Source organism: Ornithorhynchus anatinus, chromosome 3 (genome assembly GCF_004115215.2).
Source record: "Ornithorhynchus anatinus isolate Pmale09 chromosome 3, mOrnAna1.pri.v4, whole genome shotgun sequence".
In the NCBI taxonomy this organism is placed as follows: Eukaryota; Metazoa; Chordata; class Mammalia; order Monotremata; family Ornithorhynchidae; genus Ornithorhynchus; species Ornithorhynchus anatinus.
In genome coordinates, this window is record NC_041730.1 from 46,897,941 (window position 1) to 46,920,082 (window position 22,142).

Sequence of the window (22,142 nt, forward strand, 5' to 3'; positions counted from 1 at the left end):
CAGATGCTTAAGAAAGAGACTGGATGGTCAGGAGGGTAACTACTGCATCGTGTCTCCAAACATCTTGGTACCTTGTCCATCATTATGACCATTATGCTATTATCATTATCATCATTATGCTTGTCTGGTCTGACTCGTCTGTCCGTTTAATGGTGTTTGTTAAGCCATTTGCAGTACATCCCAAAAGCTGGAGCGTGAACAAGATAATCCTTGGGCACAGTTTGAGAAGACGCACTAGGCAGGGGCCAGGGCCAAGTCAGAAGGACCTGGGTTCAAGTCCTCGCTCTGCCACTTGTCTGCTTTGTGACCTTGGGTAAGGCACTTCTCTGGGCCTCAGTAACCTCATCTGTAAAATGGAGGGTAAGACTGTGAGTCCCATGTGGGGCATGAACTGTGTCCAACTTGTATCTATCAATGCTTAGTACAGCGCCTGGCACATAATAATAATAATAATAATAATCGTGTTAAGCGCTTACCATGTGCCAAACTCTGTTCTAAGTGCCAGGGTAGTTACAAGGTATTCAGGTTGTGCCACATAGGGCTCACAGTCTTAATCTCCATTTACAGATGAGGTAACTGAGGCACAGAGAACTTAAGTGACTTGCCCAAGGTCATACAGCAGACAACTGACAGAGCTGGGTTTAGTACCCACGTCCTTTGACTCCCAAGCCTGTGCCGTTTCCACTGAGTCACGTTGCCTCATGGTATGTGCTTAACAAATACCATAAAAGATAAATGAACAAACACAAAAAACCACAGTCCCTGTCCCTCAAGGGGCTCACAGTCTAAGGGGGAAGAAGACCAAGTATTGAATCCCAGTTTTACAGATGAAGAAACTGAGGCCCAGAGAAGTCATGCAGTTGGCCCGAGGTCACACAGAGCCAAGATTAGAACCTAGATCCTCCACTTCCCAGGCCCCTGTTTTTTTCCATTAGGCCACCCTGCGTCTCAAATAGCTACCAAAATAACCCTTTAGACAAAGTATGGCCAAAATAAAAATGTGATCCCCACCGAAAAAGGAAAAAGAGAAAAATACTTTTTATTTCTCTCAAAATAATCTTTAAATCCAATTGCAAAATAGTTTCCACGAAAAATCTTTAGCCCTGTACTGAGAGAGAGAGAGAGAGAGAGAGTGAGAGTGTGTGTGTTTGTGATTTTAAATCTGACTTTACTCTCTGCTGACACCCAGTGACCACATGTGCAAAACCCCATGCAGCCATCCGAGCTTGGATTGGAGCAGTCAATCGATCTGTCAATCCATCGTATTTATTGAGCACTTACTGTGTGCAGAGCACTGTTCTGAGTGTTTGGGAGAGCCAGCAGATGGTGATTCCAGCTGAGAAGCAGCATTCCGTCTTCAAATCTCTTCCAAGAGGCCTTCCCCGACTAAGCCCTCGTTTCCTCTTCTCCCATTCCCTACTGCGACCACGTGACTTGTCCCCTTTATTCACCCCCCCTTCAGCCCCACATCACTTAGGTCCATAGCTGTGATTTATTTATTTATATCAATGTCTGTCTCCCCCTCTAGACTGTAAGCTCGTTGTGGACAGGGCCCTCGTCTACCAATTTTGTTCTATTGCACTCTCCCAAGTTTTAATCTCAGCTCTGTCACTTGCTCTGTGTGTGACTTGCTCTGTGTGTGTTGTGTGTAACCTAAGGGTCTCACCACCTGGCATTCTAGCTCAGATAACAGCAGCTCTGCCTTTGTGCTGGGCTGTCAGTCGCTGACTGCTTTCTGAGAAGCTGCACGGCCTAGAGGCAAGAGCACAGATCAGGGATTCACAGAAGTCTGATCTACTTTATGCTCGCTGTGTGACCTTGGACAAATCACTTCCCTTTTCTGTGTATCACTGTCCTCATCTGTAAAATTGGAGATCCCTTTTTTTTTCTTCTTTATGGTATTTAAAATGTGCCAGGTGTTGTTCTAAGTTCCATGGCAAATAGTAATTATGGTACCTGTTAAGCGCTTATTATGTGCCAAGCACTGTTCTAAGCACTGGGGTAGATATATGTTAATCAAGTTGGACACAGTCCCTGTCCCACATAGGGCTCACACTCATCCCCATTTTACAGATGAGGTAACTGAGGTATAGAGAAGATAAGTGACTTACCCGAGGTCACACAGCAGATGTGTGGCGGAGCCAGGATTAGAACACAGGTCCTTCTGACTCCCAGGCCTGTCCTCTATCCACTAAGTCAATACAAGATAATCAGGTTGGATACAGTTCCTGTCTCATCTGGGGCTTACAATCTAAGTTGGAGGGAGACGGATTTAATCCCTATTTTTCAGATGAGGTAACGAGGCAGAGAGAAGTAAAGTGACTTGCCCAAGATCACACAGCAGACAAGGGGCAGAGCTGAGATTCGAGAACCTAGGTCATCTGACTCCCAGGCCCGTGCTCTTTCCATTAGGCCACAGCGCTTCCCATAGTATTTCTGTATGATCAGAAGAAACAGTTATCCAGGGAGGAGGCTTTGTTTTCTTTTACTGATATTTGTTAAGCGCTTACTATGTGCCAGGCACTGGGCTAAGCGCTGGGGTAAATACAAGCTAATCGGGTTGGGCCCAGTCCATGTTCCTTATTGGGTTCCCAGTTTACAGGTGAGGGAACTGAGGCCCAGAGAAGTGAAGCGACATGCCCAAGGCCATCCAGCAGACAAGTGGCAGAGTCGGGATTAGAATCCAGGTCCTTCTGACTCCCGGGCCCGTGCTCTTTCCACTAGGCCACGTCGCTGGCTCTGGCCGTATGAGGTAGGGCTCTCTCAGAGCCTGGACCCTGGAGAGCAGATGGGGGATGGGTCTCTGTTTTGTGCTTCGTCTGGGCTCCTGTCATTGGAGCCAAGCACGTCCACACATCCGTGTTTTTTCGGCTCTGTATTGGTTTGGTAATATAGGACCAGGAAACCCATTCCTTCCTTTCTACTCTCTGACAGCAAACTACATCTTTGTAGGGGTGAATCCCACGGGGCTGGTTGGCCATGAGTGTGGTTGTGTGTCCGTGTGGGTCTCTCCACTGTGCTACTTGTATTTTGGAGTTGGTGTTGGATAATAATAATGATGATGGTATTTGTTAAGCACTAACTATGTGCCAGGCACTGTTTTAAGTGCTGGGTTACATACAAGCTGATCAGGTTGTCCCCCGTGGGGCTCACAATCTTAATCCCCATTTTACAGATGAGTCAAGTGAGGCACAGGGAAGTTAAGTGCCTTTCCCAAGGTTGCAAAGAAGACAATGGCTGAGCCGGGATTAAAACCCACATCCTCTATTTCCCAAGCCCATGCTCTTTCCACTAAGCAATAAGTAAAAATGAAATACCCCACCCAATAATGCCATGTCTTATTGGGGGAGTGATTGCCAAGGTATCATGCAGAGATGAACTCTCAGTTGTCTAGTGACCACAAAGGCTGTCATCACTAGCCATCTCCCAGTGTGTGCTGGTGGCCAAAGGGCAGGAGAGAAGCCACGTGACCTAGTGGATAGAGCACGGGCCTGAGAGTCAGAAGGACCTGGGTTCTCATCCCAGCTTCACCACTTGTCTGCTGGGTGACCTTGAGCAAGTTACTTCAATTCTCTGGGCCTCAATTTCCTCATCTGTAAAATGGGCATTGCCCCTCTCAGAGTCACACCTGGAGAGTTTCCAGCCCTCTACCAGTCTCGGCTACGGGAGGCAGAGTCAAGCAGAGGTCTACCCAGTCCATTCCTAGCTTGGGCAGTGACTAGCAAGTGGCAGGCAATCTGCTACAAGTCAAAACTCACCCGTGCTGGGAAGCAGCAGCACGGGAGAGAGTCGAGGGCGGAGACTCTAATTTATTTCACGGAAGGAGGCAATGGGAAACCAATTCTGTATTTTTACCAAGAAAATTCTCTGGATACACTACCAGAACATTGGCAGGTGGAGAACGGAGTGTTCTGGGAGCGATGTGTCCATGGTGTCTCTATGGGTCGGAAACGACTCGACGGCATAAGACAAGACAAAATGGGGATGAAAACCGTGAGCCCCATGTGAGACAAGGATGTGTCCAACCTGAATAGCTTGGATCTCCCCCAGGGCTTAGTACAGTCCCTGGAACATTGTAAGCATTTAACAAATACCGTAAGAGAGTGTGAATGGTTCAGGGCAGCTCCCCCCCCCCCCCACTGCTGGAAACAGTTTTGGGGCTCACCCTGCAACCTTATGTCAGTGGCCACCCAATTTTGGTCCAGCTTGCCCTAAGCGGGGGACCTATTTTGGCCTGCTGAAGACTACCGGGCTAATGGCCAGCCCAGAAGTCCGGCTCTCTCTGCCAGGGCACAGGGGAGAGTTTGCTCTCTTGGCCCCACTTACGCAGAGAATGCACCGCCCTGTGGGAAGACCACCCCTCTCAACTGAAAGCAAGGTAAGGGTCTGTGGCGGGAGAGACAAGAATGAGGCACGTCGAGTGGCCGAGCCTTAGAAGAACAAGAAGTGTGCACTGGGGATGTTGTGGAAGAAAAGAGTAGCTAAGAGTGAAAGCTTGCAGTGGGATCATGTCTACCAACTCCGATATATTGGATTCTCTCCCAGATGCTTAGTTCACTGCTCTGCGCATAGTAAGTGCTAAACAAGTAAGATATTTTCATTCAATCATATTTATTGAGCAGCTACGTGTGCAGAGAACAGCACTAAGTGCTTGGAAAGTACAATAGTACTTGAGTACAATAGAGACTAACCCTGCCCACATCGGGTTTACAGTCTAGAAGATTCATTCATTCATTCAATCATATTTATTGAGTGCTTACTGTGTGAAGAGACTATACTAAGCGCTTGGAAAGTATAATTGGGCAACAAATAGAGACAATCCCTACCCAACAGGTTCACAGATGCCCGTCAGTGCTGCACCTGTCCCGATCAGAACATGCTGCTGTCCCTGGAACTAGCCCGGGGTCTTGCCGGCCTGACTTCCACTGCCCTTGGAATTAGCTGGCCTAATAATAATAATAATTTTGGCACTTGTTAAGCACTTCCTATGTGCCAGGCACCGTATTAAGCACTGGGATAGAGGATAAATGCTGGCCCAAGTGGATAGAGCCAAAAGAGAGAAGGGCCAGAGCTACTGGGGGGCTTAGTTCCTTCAAACTGTGGAGCCCAGCCCTAGCCTCAGGGACAACACCTAATAATAATGATAATAATAATGATGGTATTTGCTAAGTGCTTACTATGTGCCAAGCACTGTTCTAAGCTCTGGGTAGGTACAAGGTAATCAGGTTGAACATAGTTGAACCTTGTCCCATGTGGGGCTTACAGTCTTTATCTCCATTTTGCAGATGAGGTAATTGAGGCACAGAGAAGTTAAACGACTTGCTCGAGCAGACAGGTGGCGGAACCGGGATCAGAACCCACGTCCTCCGACTCCCGGGATCATGGTCTTGCCAAAAGCCAGCCACTGTTGCCATGGGGATAAACACAACAAACCCACAATGAGATCTCTCCCCGGGCCCAATTCCAGCAAGGGAAACTGACAAACACCAGGCCAATGGGAATAGCAACGCTAATGCTATTTGTTCAACACGTACCGGGTGCCAAGCACTTCGCTGAGCACTGGGGTAGATCCACGATCATCAGATAAGACCCCCTCCCTGTTCCACGGAGGGTAATGGGGAGGGAGGACAGGTCCTACTAGACCGGCTGGCATTGCCAGCTGCACGGCTGGCAAAGAGGAGGTAAGGCCCAGAACTCGGGGACCCAACCTGACAGGGCCCCGTCCTCGGGGATACAAAGCAGCTGACCCTCAGACCACTTCCTCCTGCCCCTCTTACACTGCCATGAGGCTCTCGGAATCGCCACAACTCTGCAGGGGTAGTGTACGCTGCCACCTCCGGCTCCCCAGTACGGAAGCTAGGTGCAATCTCTCAGTCGATCATATTTATTACTAATAATAGTAATAAAAGGAATAATGACGGTATTTGTTAAGCGCTTCCTAGGTCGAAGCACTGGACTAGATACAGGTTAATCAGGTTGGACACGCTCCCTGTCACGCATGGGGCTCACGCTTTTCATCCTCATTTCCCAGAGGAGATAACTGCGGGCCAGGGAAGTTAAGTGACTTGCCCAAGGTCACACAGCAGATGAGTGGCAGAGCCGGGATTAGAACCCGCAACCTTCTGTACTGAGCACTTGGGAGAGCACAGTACAACAATATAACAATATAAGTCCAGGGTGAACTTAGAGCCTAAAAGGGGAGACAGACATTAATATAAATAAATACATTACAGCTCTGTACAAAGGTGTTGTGGGGCTGGGAGGGGAGATGAATAAAAGGAGCAAGTCAGGGTGATGTAGAAGGGAGGGAGAGAAGAGGAAAGAAGGGCTCAGTTAGGGAAGGCCTCTCGGGGGAGATGTGCCTTCAATAAAGCTATGAAGTGAAGGGATTCTGGTGAAGTGATCAATTTGAGGTCATTTCAGAGTCTGGGCAGTTAAGAGTCTCTCAGTGGCTTCTAGAGTTAGGATAGTTGCAGTTCAACTGTTGAGTAGCATTGTGGCGTAGTCAATCAATCAGTCACATTTATTGAGCGCTTACTGTGTACAGGGCCTTGCATTAAATGCTTGGGAGAGCACAAAATAACAATACAAGAGAGTTGGTAGACATGTTCCCTGTCCACGGCGAGTTTACGGTGTAGAGGGAAAAAGCCCAAGCCTGAGAATCATCAGGGGCCTGCGTTCCAATTCCGACTCCACCACTAGCCTGCTGTGGGATCCCAGGCAAGACTCAACTTCTCTGGGCCTCAGTTTCCTCATCTGCAACATGGTGGAGCGGGGGGAGCGATTCACTACCTGTTCTCCCTCACCCTCCATCTGGGAGCTCCCCCCCACCCCCTGTGGGACAGGAAAGGGGCCTTACCTGATGATCTTGGATCTACCTCAGGGCTTGCTACCCAGTACGTGCTTAACAAATAGTTAATTAGTATTAGCGTTGTTATTCCCATTGGCCTGGAGTTGGTCATTTTCCTTTGCTGGAATTGGGCCCAGGAACAGAGTTGGTTGTGGGTTTGTTGTGCTTGTTCCCCCTGGCAACAATGCATACACAGGACTCTGCAGGGTTGTGGGGGCAGGTAGAGTGAGCGGCACCCTGTGTGAAATTGGGTAATCTCTCTCTGGACTTTGTTTACCCACCCCCAGAGCGGTGCTCTGAGGCCAGGACCACCTACCTAATGCCCACTGCCCCCTCCCTCCCCCCGTGGAGGTGGCCGGAACTCTAACTGGGCTCCCCTCCAGCGGTGTTGGACACTGGGGCCACCCATGGGGGTGTGAAGAGTACACTTTCATTCATTCAGTTGTATTTATTGAGTGCTTATTGTGTGCAGCGCACTGGACTTAGCTCTTCATCCCCCATCCCAGCCCTACAGCACTTATATACATATCTGTCATTTATTTCTATTGGTGTCTGTCTCCCTCTCTAGACTATGAACTCGTTGTGGGCAGGGAATGTGCCTGTTCTGTACTCTCTGCACACAATAAACACTCAATAAAAACAACTGAATAAATGAATGAATGAATGGCGAGTTATATATATATATATTGTTATATACATAACAATATATAATGAACACATTTCCTGCCCACAATGAGCTTCCAGTCTAGAGGGGGAGACAGACGTTAGTATAAATATTATGGGTGTGGAAATAAGTGCTGTGGGCCTGGGTGAGGGGTGAATAAAGGGAGCAAGTCAGGGCGACGCAGAAGGAAGTGGGAGAAGAGGAAAGGAGGGCTTAGTCAGGGAAGGCCTCTCGGAGGAGATGTGCCTTCAATAAGGCTTTGAGGGCCGGGAAGATGATTGATTGAGTGACCATGGTCAGTCTTGGGCTCGGACAGACCCCGGCATGAGCCCCGGCTCCTTCTCTCCCTCCCTCCCTTCCTCCTCCATCTCTCCCTGGCATGGACCGGGGTGGGGGCTGGGGGTGCCTATCAGTGTTTCTGGCTCTGTTTCTGTCAACAGAGAGCAAGTTGCTGAGACTGAAAACCTTGTCTCCAGGCAGAAGGGAGCGGGCTTCTCTATAAACACAGCCTGCGCCAGACCCGTAGTGGGGGATTGGTCTTTGTCCACCTGACCGAGGGGATGCCCGCAGCGAAGCCCCCGAGTCGCCACCGCTCCAGGCCTCTGGCCCCCTTGGAGAACAGATTAGCTGGAGACCACGGTGGGGAACAGCCTCTACAATTAGCTCTGAAGGGGATTCCCACTCGAGCCAGGGGGAGCAGGTGTTTTCCAGTCATCTGCGGGCATTCTGATCTAGCTTCCCCGGGGGCCCGGCATGCCAAGGGTGGCAGAGGCGGGGGCAACACCTAATAGCCTGGCAATAGAGGCTTGCAGATGGCCAACGAGGCACGTAGCCTTCCCTGGGGGAAAACTCATCCCTCCTCCTTTCCATGCCTTCCTCCGACTCACTGTCAAATGTGCTTCCCTGGAGAAAGTGTCTAGTACACCAAGGAGGTGGGGCAGAGGTGGGGCAGAGAAGCGGTGTTGCTTAATGGAGAGTGCACAGGCCTGGGAGCTGGAGGGTCTGGGTTCTAATCCTGGCTCTGACATCTGCCTGCTGTGTGACCTGGGGCAAATCACTTTACTTCCCTGAGCCTTAGTTCTCTCATCTGTAAAATGAGGATTAAGACCGTGAACCCCACATGGGTCAGGGACTGTGCCCAACCCAGTGTGCTTGTATCCACCCTAGTGCTTAGTACAGTGCTTGACCCATAATGAACACTTTACAAACACCATTATTATTATTATTAGTAGTACTACCATTATGGCTCTCTCATGGGGGAGTTGGGTGGTAGGGCTCCCCCGTGGTGAGACGGAAAGAGGGGATTAGAAGAGGCTGAGGCATCCTGGGTTCTGTCTCGCTAGGTTCCGGATTCCTGAGCTAGCTGGCCCAGTGGAAAGAAGACGGGCCTGGGAGTCTGCAGACCTGGGTTCTAATCCTGCCTCTGTCAATTGCTTGCTCAGTGAACTTGGGCTCATCTCCTCTGAGCCTCAGTTCTCCTGCTCTCTCTCCTACTTGGACTGGAAGCCTCATGTGGGATATGGACTGTATCCAACCTAATTCACTTGTATCTACCCCAGCGCTTAGAAGAGTGTTGGACACATAGTAAACGCTTAACAAATACCATAAGAAAAGGGGATTCATTGTATCCTGCCCCATCCTCTGCCTGACCAGTTTCACCTTCTCAGGGCATGGGGGTCTGTGGGGGATGCAGACTTCGAAATGCTTTGAAAATGAACCTCCAGGGTCCCTGAAGCTGAGAGGTTGAGGGGCGGGTGACCACCCCGAACTCCATCCGTCGCCTGTTGTCCCTCCGGGTCCTGGAGGGACCGCAGACTCCGGGAGTAATGTCCCCCCTCCATCCCCTCTCCATCCCCCCTCCTGTTTTCCAGGTTACCAGGACCACTTGGGAGATGCCCCTACCTCCCCGAAGAAGCCAAGGAGCCTGCCCGAGCGTTACGATTTTGAGAGTGGCTACTCTTCGGTCTCCTCCGAGTGGCCCTCCGTGAGGGTGGTCCCCGAGCAGGAGATGACGGAACGCAACCTCCTGGCCATCCGGGTGTTGGTGACCAGCGACGGGAGCAGGTACGGGGGAGCGGGGCCGAGCATGGGTCTCCCTGGAGGAGCGACACAGGCAGCTTGGTCGGAGAGCTCGATGGCTGCTCGCCGTCCACCTGCCCAGCCCACGGGAAATAGCCAAGCCTCCATTGCCCCACAAGCAGGTCCCTCTGCCCCCCTTCCCTCCCTCTCCCTGAGATCTCCGGTCTGTTGGTGTGAGGGCGTACTAGCATGGGAAGCTGGGGGTGGGGGTGTTGGGGGTGGGACACAAACAAGAAAGGTAGGAAGAGAAAGGGGAAGAGTTGGGGGTTCAAGTTCTAATTTCTTTTTCTGTATTACTGCCTCAGTCTCCTTCCTTGGTTACGTTATTTTGGGAAGCAGCGTGGCCTAATGGAAAAAGCACTGTGTCTGGGAGTCAGAAGGACCTGGGTTCTAATCCCTGCTCCGCCACTTGCCTGCTGACCTTGGACAAGTCACTTTAGTTCCCTGAGCCCCAGTGACCTCATCTGTATAATGGGGATTAATAATAATGATTATGGTATTCGTTAAGTGCTTACTGTGTGCCAAGCACTGTTCTAAACGCTGGGTATCGATATAAGCTAAACAGGTTGTCTCACGTGGGGCTCACATTCTCAATCCCCATTTTACAGATGAGGCAACTGAGGCCCAGAGAAGTTAAGTGGCTTGCCCAAGGTCACACAGCAGACACGTGGCAGAGCTAGGATTAGAAACCGCATCCTCTGACTCCCAAGCCCGGACTCTTTCCACTAAGTCACACTGATTCTCTGCTTCTCAGATTAAGACTGTGAGCCCAAGTGGGACAGGGACTGTGTCCATCCTGATTACCCTGTATCTACCCCAGTGCTTAGAACAGTGCTTGACACATAGCACTTAACAAATACCATTATCATTATTATTATGTTCTTCCCATCTTGCACCACTCTATAACCCCAGCCTTGATTGGCAGAGAGGGTGGGGGTCCAGCCCATGGCTCGAGGCCCCATAGGTCATTCGATCAATGGCATTTATTGAGCTCTCACTGTGTGCAAAGAACTGTACTGAGTGCCTGAGAGAGTACAATACAGTAGAATAGGTAGATGTGTTCTCTCTTCTCAAGGTGCTTACAATGGAATCCATGGCCAGTTCTTCCAGACCTCTCCGGGGGATCCCAAAGTCAGGCCCAATGCCGGTCTGACCAGAGCAGGCTGTAAGATTGCCCTTCGCCCCACCACTAGAGGCTACGTGACCCCTGACCTCTGACCTCTGACTCCTCTGGGGACAGATGGGAAGCCAGAGAGAACTCTGAGGTACAGCTCCCCAAAGACAGAGTTTGGGGGGGCTGAGAGAGCTCTGTCCACCTCTTCTGGATGAGTATTTCATTAAGCGTGTACTATGTGCCAGTCGCAATCCTAAGTGCTGAGGTAGATACAAGCTAATCTGGTTGGACACAGTCCCTGTTCCACATGGGGCTCACAATCTTCATCCCCATTTGACAGATGAAGTAACCAAGGGACAGAGAAGTGAAGTGGCTTGCCCAAGGCTACACTGTGGACAAGTGGTGGAGCTAGGATTAGAACCCGGGTTCTTCTGACTCCCGGACCTGGGCTCTATCCACTGGGATTACTGGGTTGAATCCTGGCTTGAGGATCAGGCTGTGAGGCAGAGTCCAGCTCTGCTGACCTGACCCTACTGCATTCGGGAGAAACTTGGGGCAAGGCCTGGCTCTGGAACCCGCGTTCCCTGGGAGCAAGGGGAGGAAGAGAAGGTCCAACCTCTGGGGCTGGAGGGTGGCTGGACAGCCCCTTCAGCCTCACTGCTTCCTTAGCCCAGGAGATCTCGGGCTTGGAATGGTGGCATTGGGGTGGGAGGTGATCGGGGAGGATCCAGGAGGTGGCGGGACTGGGCCTCCATCTCCCTGTAGGAGCGATGAAGGCAGCGGGGTCAGAGAGAGGGACTTTCGCTCTCCCCTCCCTGCCGCTTTGGGGGCCGGTGGTGACCTTGGGGCTGAGCCGTCCCCCGACCTCTGACCTCCGACCTCCCCCACCCTCCTCCAGCTCAGAGTCCGAGCCGGACCTGGGCGTGGATTTCTCCAGCTCCGAGGGCTGTGAAGGGAAGGGCCCCCTGCCCATCGCCGGGTCCCACTGGACGAAGCCCGTCCGCCGCCGCCTCTCCCTGAACGCTCCTCCGGCCGGGCCAAGCATCCATCCTGTGGAGTCCAAAGCCGTGGATGGTAAGCGCCCCCTTTTCCCCCTACCCCTCCACAGCCAGTCAGCGGCGGGTCAGACAGTTAAGAGGGAAGATGGAGTGGGGAGGACCCACATGGGAAGGGCCACCAGCATTCTCCTGGGAGAAGGGGTTTGGCATACCCTCCTTCATTCTGCAGCCGGTGCACAGGCCTCATACCTGTCACTCCAAGCCCTGAGGTTCTCTCTCCTGCTTCCGGTGGGCTGAGGGAAGGGTCTTTATTGGGTCTTGTCTTCCCTCTCACCAAGGAAGCTACTCTCACCCCATCCCATCCACCTCAGGTTTTGGAAGGGGACCGGAGAAGAGCAGGGGAAGCTGGAGTAGGGGAGGGGAGGGTGGAGTCCACCTTGCTCCTCTTGTGCTAACCTTCTCACTGTGCCTCCATCTCGTCTATCTCACCGCCGACCCCTAGCCCAAGTCCTGCCTCTGACCTGGAATGCCCTTCCTCCTCTAATCTGAAAGGCAATGACTCTCTCCTGCTTCAAAGCCTTGTTAAAGGCATATCCCCTCCAAGAGGCCTTCCCAGTCTAAGCCCCACATTTCCTCATCTCCCACTCCCTTCTGCATCACCCTGACTTGCTCCTTTCATTCATCCCCCAACCCACTCCCACAGCACTTATGTCCAGATCTGTGCTTTATTTACTTCTATTAATGTCTCTCTCCCCCTCTAGACTGTAAATTCATTGTGGGCAGGGAATGTGTGCTTATTATTGAATTGAACTCTCCCAAGAGCTTAGTACAGTGCTCTGCAAAAAATAAGCATTCAGTAAATGCGATTGAATGAATTAATGAATCGCCCCCCACCACCTCCTCAGTCTCCTGTAGTTGTACTCTCCCAAGTCCTTAGAACAGTGCTCTGCATACAGTAAGTGCTCGATAAATATGATTGACTAACTGACTGACCCACCCCCTTCCTCTGCCTCCACCCCACTAGAATCCTAAGCCACTTTGCAGACAAAGCCAGGTCTCTTGGTCTCCCCGCTGAAACCCTGCTGAACCCAAGGTTCTCCCTGTCCCATCCCCTCCCCTTTCCCACTCAGAAAACCAGCAGTGAGTTCTGAGATAGGATTCCTCCAGGGTCCGGACAGTCACATTGAGAGTCCTTAGGAGACAGGGCAGACTGGGGCTCCCCGGGGCTTTGTCGGGAAGGGTAGAGGGAAAGGAATTCCTGGTTGGTGGAGGCTGGGGATTCGTCCTGGTTCTCCCCCAGCCTGGGTCCCCTGCTCCAAGTTCTCTCTCCAGGATTTTTGATCTGGTCTGGCCCCAAACAGCCTGGCACTGCTGCTGCTGCTGGGAGCTCACACAAGCCCACCCCTCAAGGATCAGCAGGGCAGGAGAAGCAACTTCAATAGCTCTTTCCTGGTTTCCTATCCAGAGGGGTGGGGCCAGCCGGTCCTACAGCTTTTTTTTGTGGGGGGTACTTTTTCGTAGTGTTTGTTAAGCACTTACTAATGCTGGGGTCTTGTCTGATGCTGTCAAGTCATCTCCGACCCATAGTGACGCCATGGACACATCTCTCCCAAAATACCCCACCTCCATCTGCATTCGTTCTGGTAGTGTATCTACAGAGTTTTCTTGGTAAAAATATGGAAGGGGTTTAACATTGCCTCCTGCCACCCAGTAAGCTTGAGTCTCTGCCCTCGACTCTCTCCCACGCCACTGTCGCTCAGCACGGGTGAGTTTTGACTTCTAGCAGATTGCCTTCCACTCGCTAGCCACTGCCCAAGCTCGGATTGGAATGGGTAGGCCTCTACTTGACTCTCCCTCCCGTAGTCGAGACTGGTAGAGTACTGGAAACTCTCTTTGTGTGACCGAGAGAGGGGCCGATGCTGGGGTAGAAACAAACTTTTCAGGTTGGACACAGACCCTGTCCCATATGGGGCTCCCAGTCTCAATCCCCTTTTTATTATTATTATCATTATTATTATTATTATTTTATTTAAGTGGTTACTGTGTGTCAGGCACTGTTCTAAGCACTGGGGTGGATACAAGCAAAGTAAGTTGGACACAGTCCCTGTCCCAGATGGGACTCACAGTCTCAATCCCCATTTTACAGATGAGGGAACTGAGGCCCAGAGAAGTGAAGTGAGTTGCCCAAGTTCACACAGCAGACAAGTAGCAGGCGGTCCTTCTGACTCCCAGGTCCGTGCTCTAGCCACTAGGCCACTCAGGGCAAGAACCTCCACTTCCTTCTCCCACCCACCTCCTGGGAGTACAGAATAAGTCCACTGGTTTCTGGGGGTCTCGCCAATGTGGTCTAGGCTCAAGTCTTTAACACGGTTTTCTGAACCGGTGTCCGTCACTTTGCTGGACAGCTCAGGCCCAGCTCAGGCAGGGACTGCTTACCTTGCGCTGCCCTCATACAAGCTCACCCTTTCAGGTTCCACAGTCTGATCTAGAGAATCTGGAGTGGGGAAGGCTTCTAGAGTGTCAATCATAGTAATTCAGCACTTACTGTGTGTGGAGCACTGCATTATGCACTTTGGAGAGATCAATATAATAGTATAACAGACAGTCCCTGCCTACAACGAGCTTACAATCCAGAGGGGGAGACAGACAACAATATATATCAATAAATCACAGATATGGATGTAAGTGCTGCAGGGCTGAGATGAATAGAGGGAGCAAGTCAGGGCGATGCAGAATGGAGTGGGAGAAGAGGGAAGGAGGGCTTAGTCATCATGCCCATTCCCCTGCCTCCCAGCAAGCAAGAAAAGCAAATCATCTATAACCAGCCTGTTGGCCTTTTGGGGGACTTTACTGCCCTGACATTTCCAACTGCTTCCTTAGACGTTACTCAGTCCCCCCGGCTCAGCTTCTTCTTCACCAGGACTTTCCCCTTTCTAGTCTGAGAGGCAGAGACTGGAACTGGGCCTGGACTCCGACACGGGTCTGACCAGAGCAGGAGGAGCAGAAAACTCCCTCCCCGACTCCTTCCAGTCAAGCTCCTGCCGGTCCATCCAAGCTCTGTGACGGCTTTCTTAAGTGAATAGCTCTTAGCCAGCTTGGGGTCAACTCTGGCCCCTTCTTCTGCTCTCTTCGGGCCTCTTGGACTTTCATCCGTCAGAGCACCATTTTAACTCGTCCCTGTCACATTTCCTTCATTTCCATTTGGATCACTTTGAATTGCACCCTTGCCTTCCAAAGGATTGGTAAGCAGCATGGCCTAGTGGATAGAGCATGGGCCTGGGCGTCAGAAGGACCTGGGTTCTAATCCCGGCTCCACCACTTGCCTGCTGTGTGACCTTGGGCAAGTCATTTGCCTTCTCGGAGCCTCAGTTACCTCATCTGTAAAATGGGGATTAAGACTGTGAGCCCCACGTGGAGCAGGGACCGTGTCCAACCTGACTAGCTCGTATCTACCCCAGTGTACGGTACAGTATTTTGCTTGATACACAGTAAGCGCTTTACAAATACCATCATCATCATCATCACTGTAACACTCTCATCTCATCCTCGTCCTCAATTCTCAACTCAACTCCCACCTTCAGTTTCTTGGGATCTGAAGAAGTCAAGAACACGGTTTTGATTTCCCCATCCCCCAACTGGGCCATCGTACCAGATGGAACTGGCCCAAAGGCCAGTAATTGTCCTTACCACTAACCTGGGGAAGGGCGTAAATAACTCTTAGATGGGCAAAGAGAGTGAGCCGGGGAAAAGAGGGCTCATCAGGGAAGGCCTCTTGGAGGAGATGTAACCTTAATAATGTTTTGAAAGTCGGGAGAGTGGTGGTCTTCTGTATATGGAGAGGGAGGGAATTCCAAGCTAGAAGGAGGACGTGGGCGAGAGGTCAGCAGAGAAATAGAAGAGCTCGAGGCACAGTAAGAAGGTTGGCATTAGAAGAGCACAGCGTGCAGCTTGGGTTGTAGTAGGAGAGCAGCAAGGTGAGGTAGGAGGGGGTAGGCTGATCAGGGCTTTAAAGCCAATGGTAAGGATTAGAACCCCGGTGCTCTGTCTCCCAGGCCCAGTCTCTTTCCACTAGTCCATGCTGCTTCCCTGGCTAAATGGCATTTCTTTCTTGCTTCTCCCTAGCTCTGCGAAGAGCCTGCAGTTTTCATTCTTCACCATCAAACAAGTCTCAGCACTGGAGGAGGAAATTCCAGTCGAGTAAGTAAAGGGGCAGCAGCCCAGGAGATGCAGACATCCTTCCTGTTGGTTTCAGTTGATTTCTCGGGATCAGCTCCCCCATTTCCATCAAACAGCTAAGAGACACTGGAGGCGATGGAGTCCATTTTTTTCTAAATCAATCAATCTTATTTTTTGAGCATTTACTGTGTGCAAAACACTGTGCTAAGTGCTTGGAAGAGTACAGTATAACAATAAACAGCCACATTCCCTGCCCACAACGAGCTTAAGGTCTATAGGGGGAGACAGACATTAATATAAATAAATAATTTATAGATAGCTACATTAGCAATTTTAAGCAGGGCAGACATTTAATAATAATAATGAATAATTATGGTATTTGTTAAGCACTTACCGTGTGGAAAGTATTCAAGGCCCATTTTATTCAGAGACAGAGAGCAAGCTGGACTGATGGAAAGCGTATGGCCCTGGAAGTCAGGAAGCCTGGCTTCAAATCCCGGCTCTGCCTCTTGCCTGGTGGGTGACCTGGGACAAGTCACTTGACTTCTCTGTGCCTCAGTTCCCTCAGTGCAAAATGGGAGTTTAGACTGTGAGCCCTTTGGGGGTCAGGGACTGTGTCCAACCCAATTATCTCATATCTACCCCAGCCCTTAATACAGTGCCTGGCACATAGTAGATGCTTAACAAATACAACAGTTATTATTATTATTATTATTATTATTATTCCCTGTGCCTGTTTCCTCAACTATAAAAATGGAGATTCGACACCTGTCCTCCCTCTCTCTTAAATTGTGAGGCCAACGTGGTACAGGAATGGTGTCCAAACCGATTATCTCTTATCTTGCATCAAGAAGAGTGTGGCTCAGTGGAAAGAGCATGGGCTTAGGAGTCAGAGGTCATGGGTTCTAATGCCGCCTCCGCCATCTGTCGGCTGCGTGACTTTGGGTAAGTCACTTAACTCTCGTTGCCTCAGTTACCTCAATCAGAAAATGGGGATTAAGACGCTGAGCCTCCGTGGGACAACCTGATTACCCTGGATCTACCCCAGTGCTTGGAACAGTGCTCGGCACATAGTAAGCACTTAAATACCAACAGCATCATCATCATTACCTCATTGCTTGGCACAAGGTACAGGCCTAAGCGAGACCAAAAAAAAGCCACAGACCCAACCTGCACTGGTGATTTGGAGGAAAGTTCTTTGGAGGAGAAACTAGTTAAATGCCAACTACTGCCTTGCTCCCAGACTCAGCATTCCACAGTTGCTTTAATTCACTGTCTGATAATGAAATCTGTGAGCCCGTCATTAGGCAACGATTGTCTCTATCTGTTGCCAAATTGTACACTCCAAGCGCTTAGTACAATGCTCTGCACATAGTAAGCGCTCAATAAATACCATTGAATGAATGAATGAAATGTCAGCGAAGATGCTTTTTTTAAAAGAAGTGTCTCCGCTGGTTGGAGCCTCTAGAGGGAGCCAGAGGTCCTAGGGAGAAGTTAGGGAAGCCCAGGGCTGTCAATCAATCAATAATAATAATAATAATAATAATGGTATTTGTTAAACACTTACTACGTGCTAAGCACTGTTCCATCAATCAGTGATATTTATTGAGTGCTTTACATAGCCAAACACTCAAGCAAGAAGCAGGGTGGCTTAGTGACTAGAGCGTGGGCTTGGGAGTCAGAGACCATGGGTAAATGCTCAGTAAATACAATTGACTGATTTATTGACAGACATTAAGATGAGTAAATTGGTAATTTATAATAAATAATTTCAATATATGGACATATGTGCTGCAGAGGGGGCGCTCCCTACTCTCAGAAGGAGGGAACAGCCCAAATCTCATTCCAGCCCCAATGGAAATGGTGTCAGACCAGCCCTGGATGCCTGAATTCTTCCTCCCAGCCCCCAACCACTCTTACAACTTGTCAGCTTGGCCTCACCTCCCTTGGCCTCCCCTTCCCGAAGCAGGATTTGGAATCAGAGCCGGTTTTCACTTCTGTAGACTCCTCAATCTATTTCCATGTCTGTCTCCCACTCTAGACCATAAACTCCTTGTGGATGGGGATGATGTTTGCCAACTCTTTCATATTGGACTCTCCCAAGGGCCAAGGGCTTAGTACAGTGCTCTTCCCACAGTAAGCGCTCAGTAAATATTATTGATGTATTGACTGAATGTGGAACCGGGCCCATTCATTCGTTCTTATTTATTGAGCATTTTCTTAGTGCAGAGCACTGTACTGAGTACCTACAGCTGGAGTCTCCCATTCCCAAGCTCCTCCTCCTGGGACTGGATCAGCGGTCCTAGAAAATCCAGGCTTGTAGCCCCGGGAAATTCAGCATGCCCTCTATTCTGGCCTTTTAAAAATCCCCTAATGACTAAATTAGTAACAAAGTGGCTTCATCTTCCTGCAGTTTTCTAATTTCACTTTTTATTAGGACAAAAATCTCACTCCTATCCTCATATCAGGCTGGGATTGGATAATGGTTTTAAGTGAGTCTCCTGAAACACAGGTTCTTAATCTGTCACTACTCCACCAGCCGAATGAGATTCCCCAGGCTACGTCTGCTCCAGCCAGGGCAGACAGGCCAAAATCCCCTCCAGAGGATAGATAGGTGATCTCCCAGGGATGTTAAACAAGAAGTTATTATTTTTATTATTATGGTATTTGCTGAATGCTATGTGTCAAGCACTTTCTAAGCTCTGGAGTAGATACAAGTTAATCAGGTTGTACACAGTCCCTGTCCCACATGGGGCTCACAGTCTAAGTAGAAAGGCGAAAAGGTATTGAATCCCCATTTTACGGTTGAGGAAACTGAGGCACAGAGAACTGAAGTGACTTGCTCAAGGTCACCCAACAAGCCACTGGCAGAGTCATTCATTCAATAGTATTTATTGAGCGCTTACTATGTGCAGAGCACTCTACTAAGCACTTGGAATGTACAATTCAGCAACAGATAGAGACAATCCCTGGCCATTGACGGGCTTACATTCTAATTGGGGAGTCAGACAAAAACAGTAGCAATAAGTAGAATCAAGGGAATGTACATCTCATTAACAAAATAAATAGGGTAATAAAAATATATGCAAATGAGCAGACGAGCACAGTGCTGAGGGGTGGGGAAGGGAGAGGGGGAGGAGCAGAGGGAAAGGGGGGGAAAGGGGACTCAGCTGAGGGGAGGTGAAGGGGGGGCAGAGAGGCAGCAGAGGGAGCAGAGGGAAAAGGGGAAGCTCAGTCTGCGAAGGCCTCTTGGAGGAGGTGAGCTCTCAGTAGGGCTTTGAAGAGGGGAAGAGAATTAGTTTGGTGGAGATGAGGAAGGAAGGCATTCCAGGACAGCGAGAGGACATGGGCCAGGGGTCGACAGCGGGATAGGTGAGAACGGGGGATGGTGAGGAGGTGGGTGGCAGAGGAGTGGAGCCTACAGGGTGGGCAGTAGAAAGAGAGAAGGGAGGAGAGGTAGGAGGGAGCAAGGTGATGGAGAGCCTTGAAGCCTAGAGTGAGAAGTTTTTGTTTTGTGCGGAGGTTGATAGGCAACCACTGGAGATTTTTAAGAAGGGGAGTGACATGCCCAGAGCGTTTCTGTAGGAAGATAAGCCGGGCAGCGGAATGAAGGATAGACTGGAGCGGGAAGAGACAGGAGGAAGGGAGATCAGAGAGAAGGCTGACACAATAATCCAGCCGGGATATTACGAGAGCCTGTACCAGTAAGATAGCCGTTTGGGTGGAGAGGAAAGGGCAGATCTTGGCGATATTATAAAGGTCAGACTGGCAGGTCTTGGTGACGGATTGGATGTGTGGGGTGAATGAGAGAGCCGAGTCAAAGATGACACCAAAGTTGCAGGCTTGAGAGACGGGAAGGATGGTCATATCATCCACAGTGATAGGAAAGTCAGGAAGAGGACAGGGCTTGGGAGGGAAGATAAGGAGCTCAGTTTTGGACAGAGTTGGAATTAGAACCCAGGTCCTCTGACTCCAAGGCTTGCACTCTTTCCAGCAGGCCACACTGCTTCTGTTGGTTTGGGCCCATTTAAACCAAACCCTCTTCTGCATGCCTCATCACTACAGGATTTGTCAAGTTCCTTGAGGAAATGAACACAAAAGTGGATCTGGGAAAATCAATGGCAACACAGGATTTTTGAGGACATCAAACCTATTAGGGTATTTTGGCAATAACTCAGATCGTTGGTTCCCATCTGCGTATGCACCTGGAAAGTTCAATCATGGACCGGGGGTTTCAGCTGGGAAAAGCCATTGGAGGGGATAAAGCCCTGGGGCAGGTGGTCCAAAGAACAGGCATTTAGTTGCTGTGTCATCTGCTTTGGGGGGGCAGAGAAGGGGGTACCCCCATCTGTCTTTAGCCCAGCTGGCTGCCAGCTTGGGTCATAGTGGGGGGCGCTGGTAAGGCTTTGCTGTCACCTACATGCCCTGGGCACCTGGGCAAGATTTTGGGGCTCTGACACCAGTCATCCCCCGAGCAGGTCCATCCAAGGGAGGGCAGCGTGACTCCACATTTTGAGCCAGACCCCCAACTATTCAGCTATTTCTGACAAGGTTGGTCTTCCCTCTGAATATCTGGATAAGTGAGGCCAATTTAAATCAATCAGTAGTATTTATTGGCTACTGTATTAAGCTCTTGAGATATAATACAAAAGAGCATTTTTGTTTTTTTAACGGTATTTGTTAAGTGCTTACTATGTGTCAGGCACTGTTAAAGCCTAATTGAATGCACAAATTCTCCAAGAGGCCTTCCCTGAATAAGCCCTCCTTTCCTCTGCTCCCTCTCCCTTCTGCTTCTCCCTAACTTGCTTTCTTCATTCATTCCCCCTCCCAGCCCCACAGCACTTAGGTACATAATCTGTAATTTATTTCTATTAATGTCTGTCTCCCCCTCTAGACAGTAAGTTCATTGTGGGCAACCAATGTGTCTGTTTTATTGTTCTTTTGTACTCTCCCAAGCACTTAGTAAAGTGTTCTGCACACAATAAGTGCTCAGTAAATACTATTGAGTGGCTGACTACAGGGCTTGGAGGGGGGCTACAGGAGGAGCTGCTCTGAAGATACTGAATTGATACTGGAACAGGAAACATTAAAGTGTGGATTATCAGTCAATCATTTAGTCAATGGTATTAATTGAGCACTTGCTGGGTGCAGAGAGAACAGGGTACTAAGCACTTGGAGCAGTACAATAGAATAGGTAGACACAATCCCTACACCCCAGGAGTTTAAAAATCTAGTGGATTGTCATATTGGACATAATTCCTATCCCAAATGAGGATCATAGCGCGGAAGAACAGGCATAGAATCTGCATTTTACCGATGAAAAAGTTGAAGCAGAGAATTTAAGTGATTTGCCAAAGCTCACATAGCAGGAATATACTTTCCCCTTCCTGTTTCTTCTCTTCTTCTCCCCCTCCTCCTTTCTCTTCCTGCTCTTCTCTGCTTTTTCCTTGTTCTCTTGCTCTTTTTCCTCCTCCTCCTTTTTCATCTTCCTCTTCTTCTTCTCCCTCTTTTCTACCTCATCTCTCCAGAAAGTGCGTTTTAATTTAAACTCTTATCCTTGGAACTATTTTAAGCAAAACTGAACCAAACCCGAAGCAGAGATGACATTTTCTTCCTCCCTTCCTAGGTCTGATTGGTTCAAACGGCAAGAGATCTGGACTATCTTCCAAGGACCCTGCTTCTTCAGCTCCCGAAGAAGTCTCTCCCCAAGCCCAGGTGTGATAGTGCCCTGGTCAGATGGAGTCATAGTAAAATTGGTCTCACTTTATTCTTCTTCTTTACGGGGAAGAGCTCTCTTATCTAGAAGTTGTATTATAGGATCACTAAATTGTGGTCATTACTTAGAAAAGGTTTCCAGAAGCAGGACTTGCTGACAGATACATGGCAGAGCCAGAGTTAGAACCCAGGTCTTTCTGACTCCCAGGCCCATCCTCTTGCCACTGGGCCACGGTTGCTTCTCCATGTCTGTTCAGTATTTTCTTGCTCCCAGGAGGGCTTTATCCTACACATTCTCCAGGAGATGCAGCTCCTTGGTCTGAGTTGCCTGGAAAGTTCTATTTCTGGAACTGAGCAACTGGAGGAAAAAAATGTCCCTCGAGAGTCTTGCTGCCAGATTGGCCTCTGTGCTGGTATTCCCGAAGCAGCTCACATTCAGAACTTACCGCAACCAGTGTCACCAGCCACTTGGGCTAGACATTGTTATTGTATGTGATTTGTTAAGCCCTTACTATGTGCCAAGATCTCTACTAAGCACTGGAGTAG

General features: G+C 49.7%; 1 protein-coding gene across 8 annotated transcripts in view; it reads left to right on the top strand.

The window, feature by feature from the left end:
- MICAL2 (microtubule associated monooxygenase, calponin and LIM domain containing 2) overlaps positions 1–22,142 on the top strand; it is a 197,449-nt gene that overhangs the window by 147,133 nt on the left and 28,174 nt on the right. For all 8 annotated transcript variants that reach the window (XM_029059580.1, XM_029059579.1, XM_029059582.1 and 5 more), the window contains 4 exons: positions 9,386–9,578; positions 11,606–11,781; positions 15,828–15,902; positions 21,508–21,596. In XM_029059580.1, the coding sequence (XP_028915413.1) occupies positions 9,386–9,578; positions 11,606–11,781; positions 15,828–15,902; positions 21,508–21,596 (533 nt within the window). The remainder of the gene's footprint in view (positions 1–9,385; positions 9,579–11,605; positions 11,782–15,827; positions 15,903–21,507; positions 21,597–22,142) is intronic.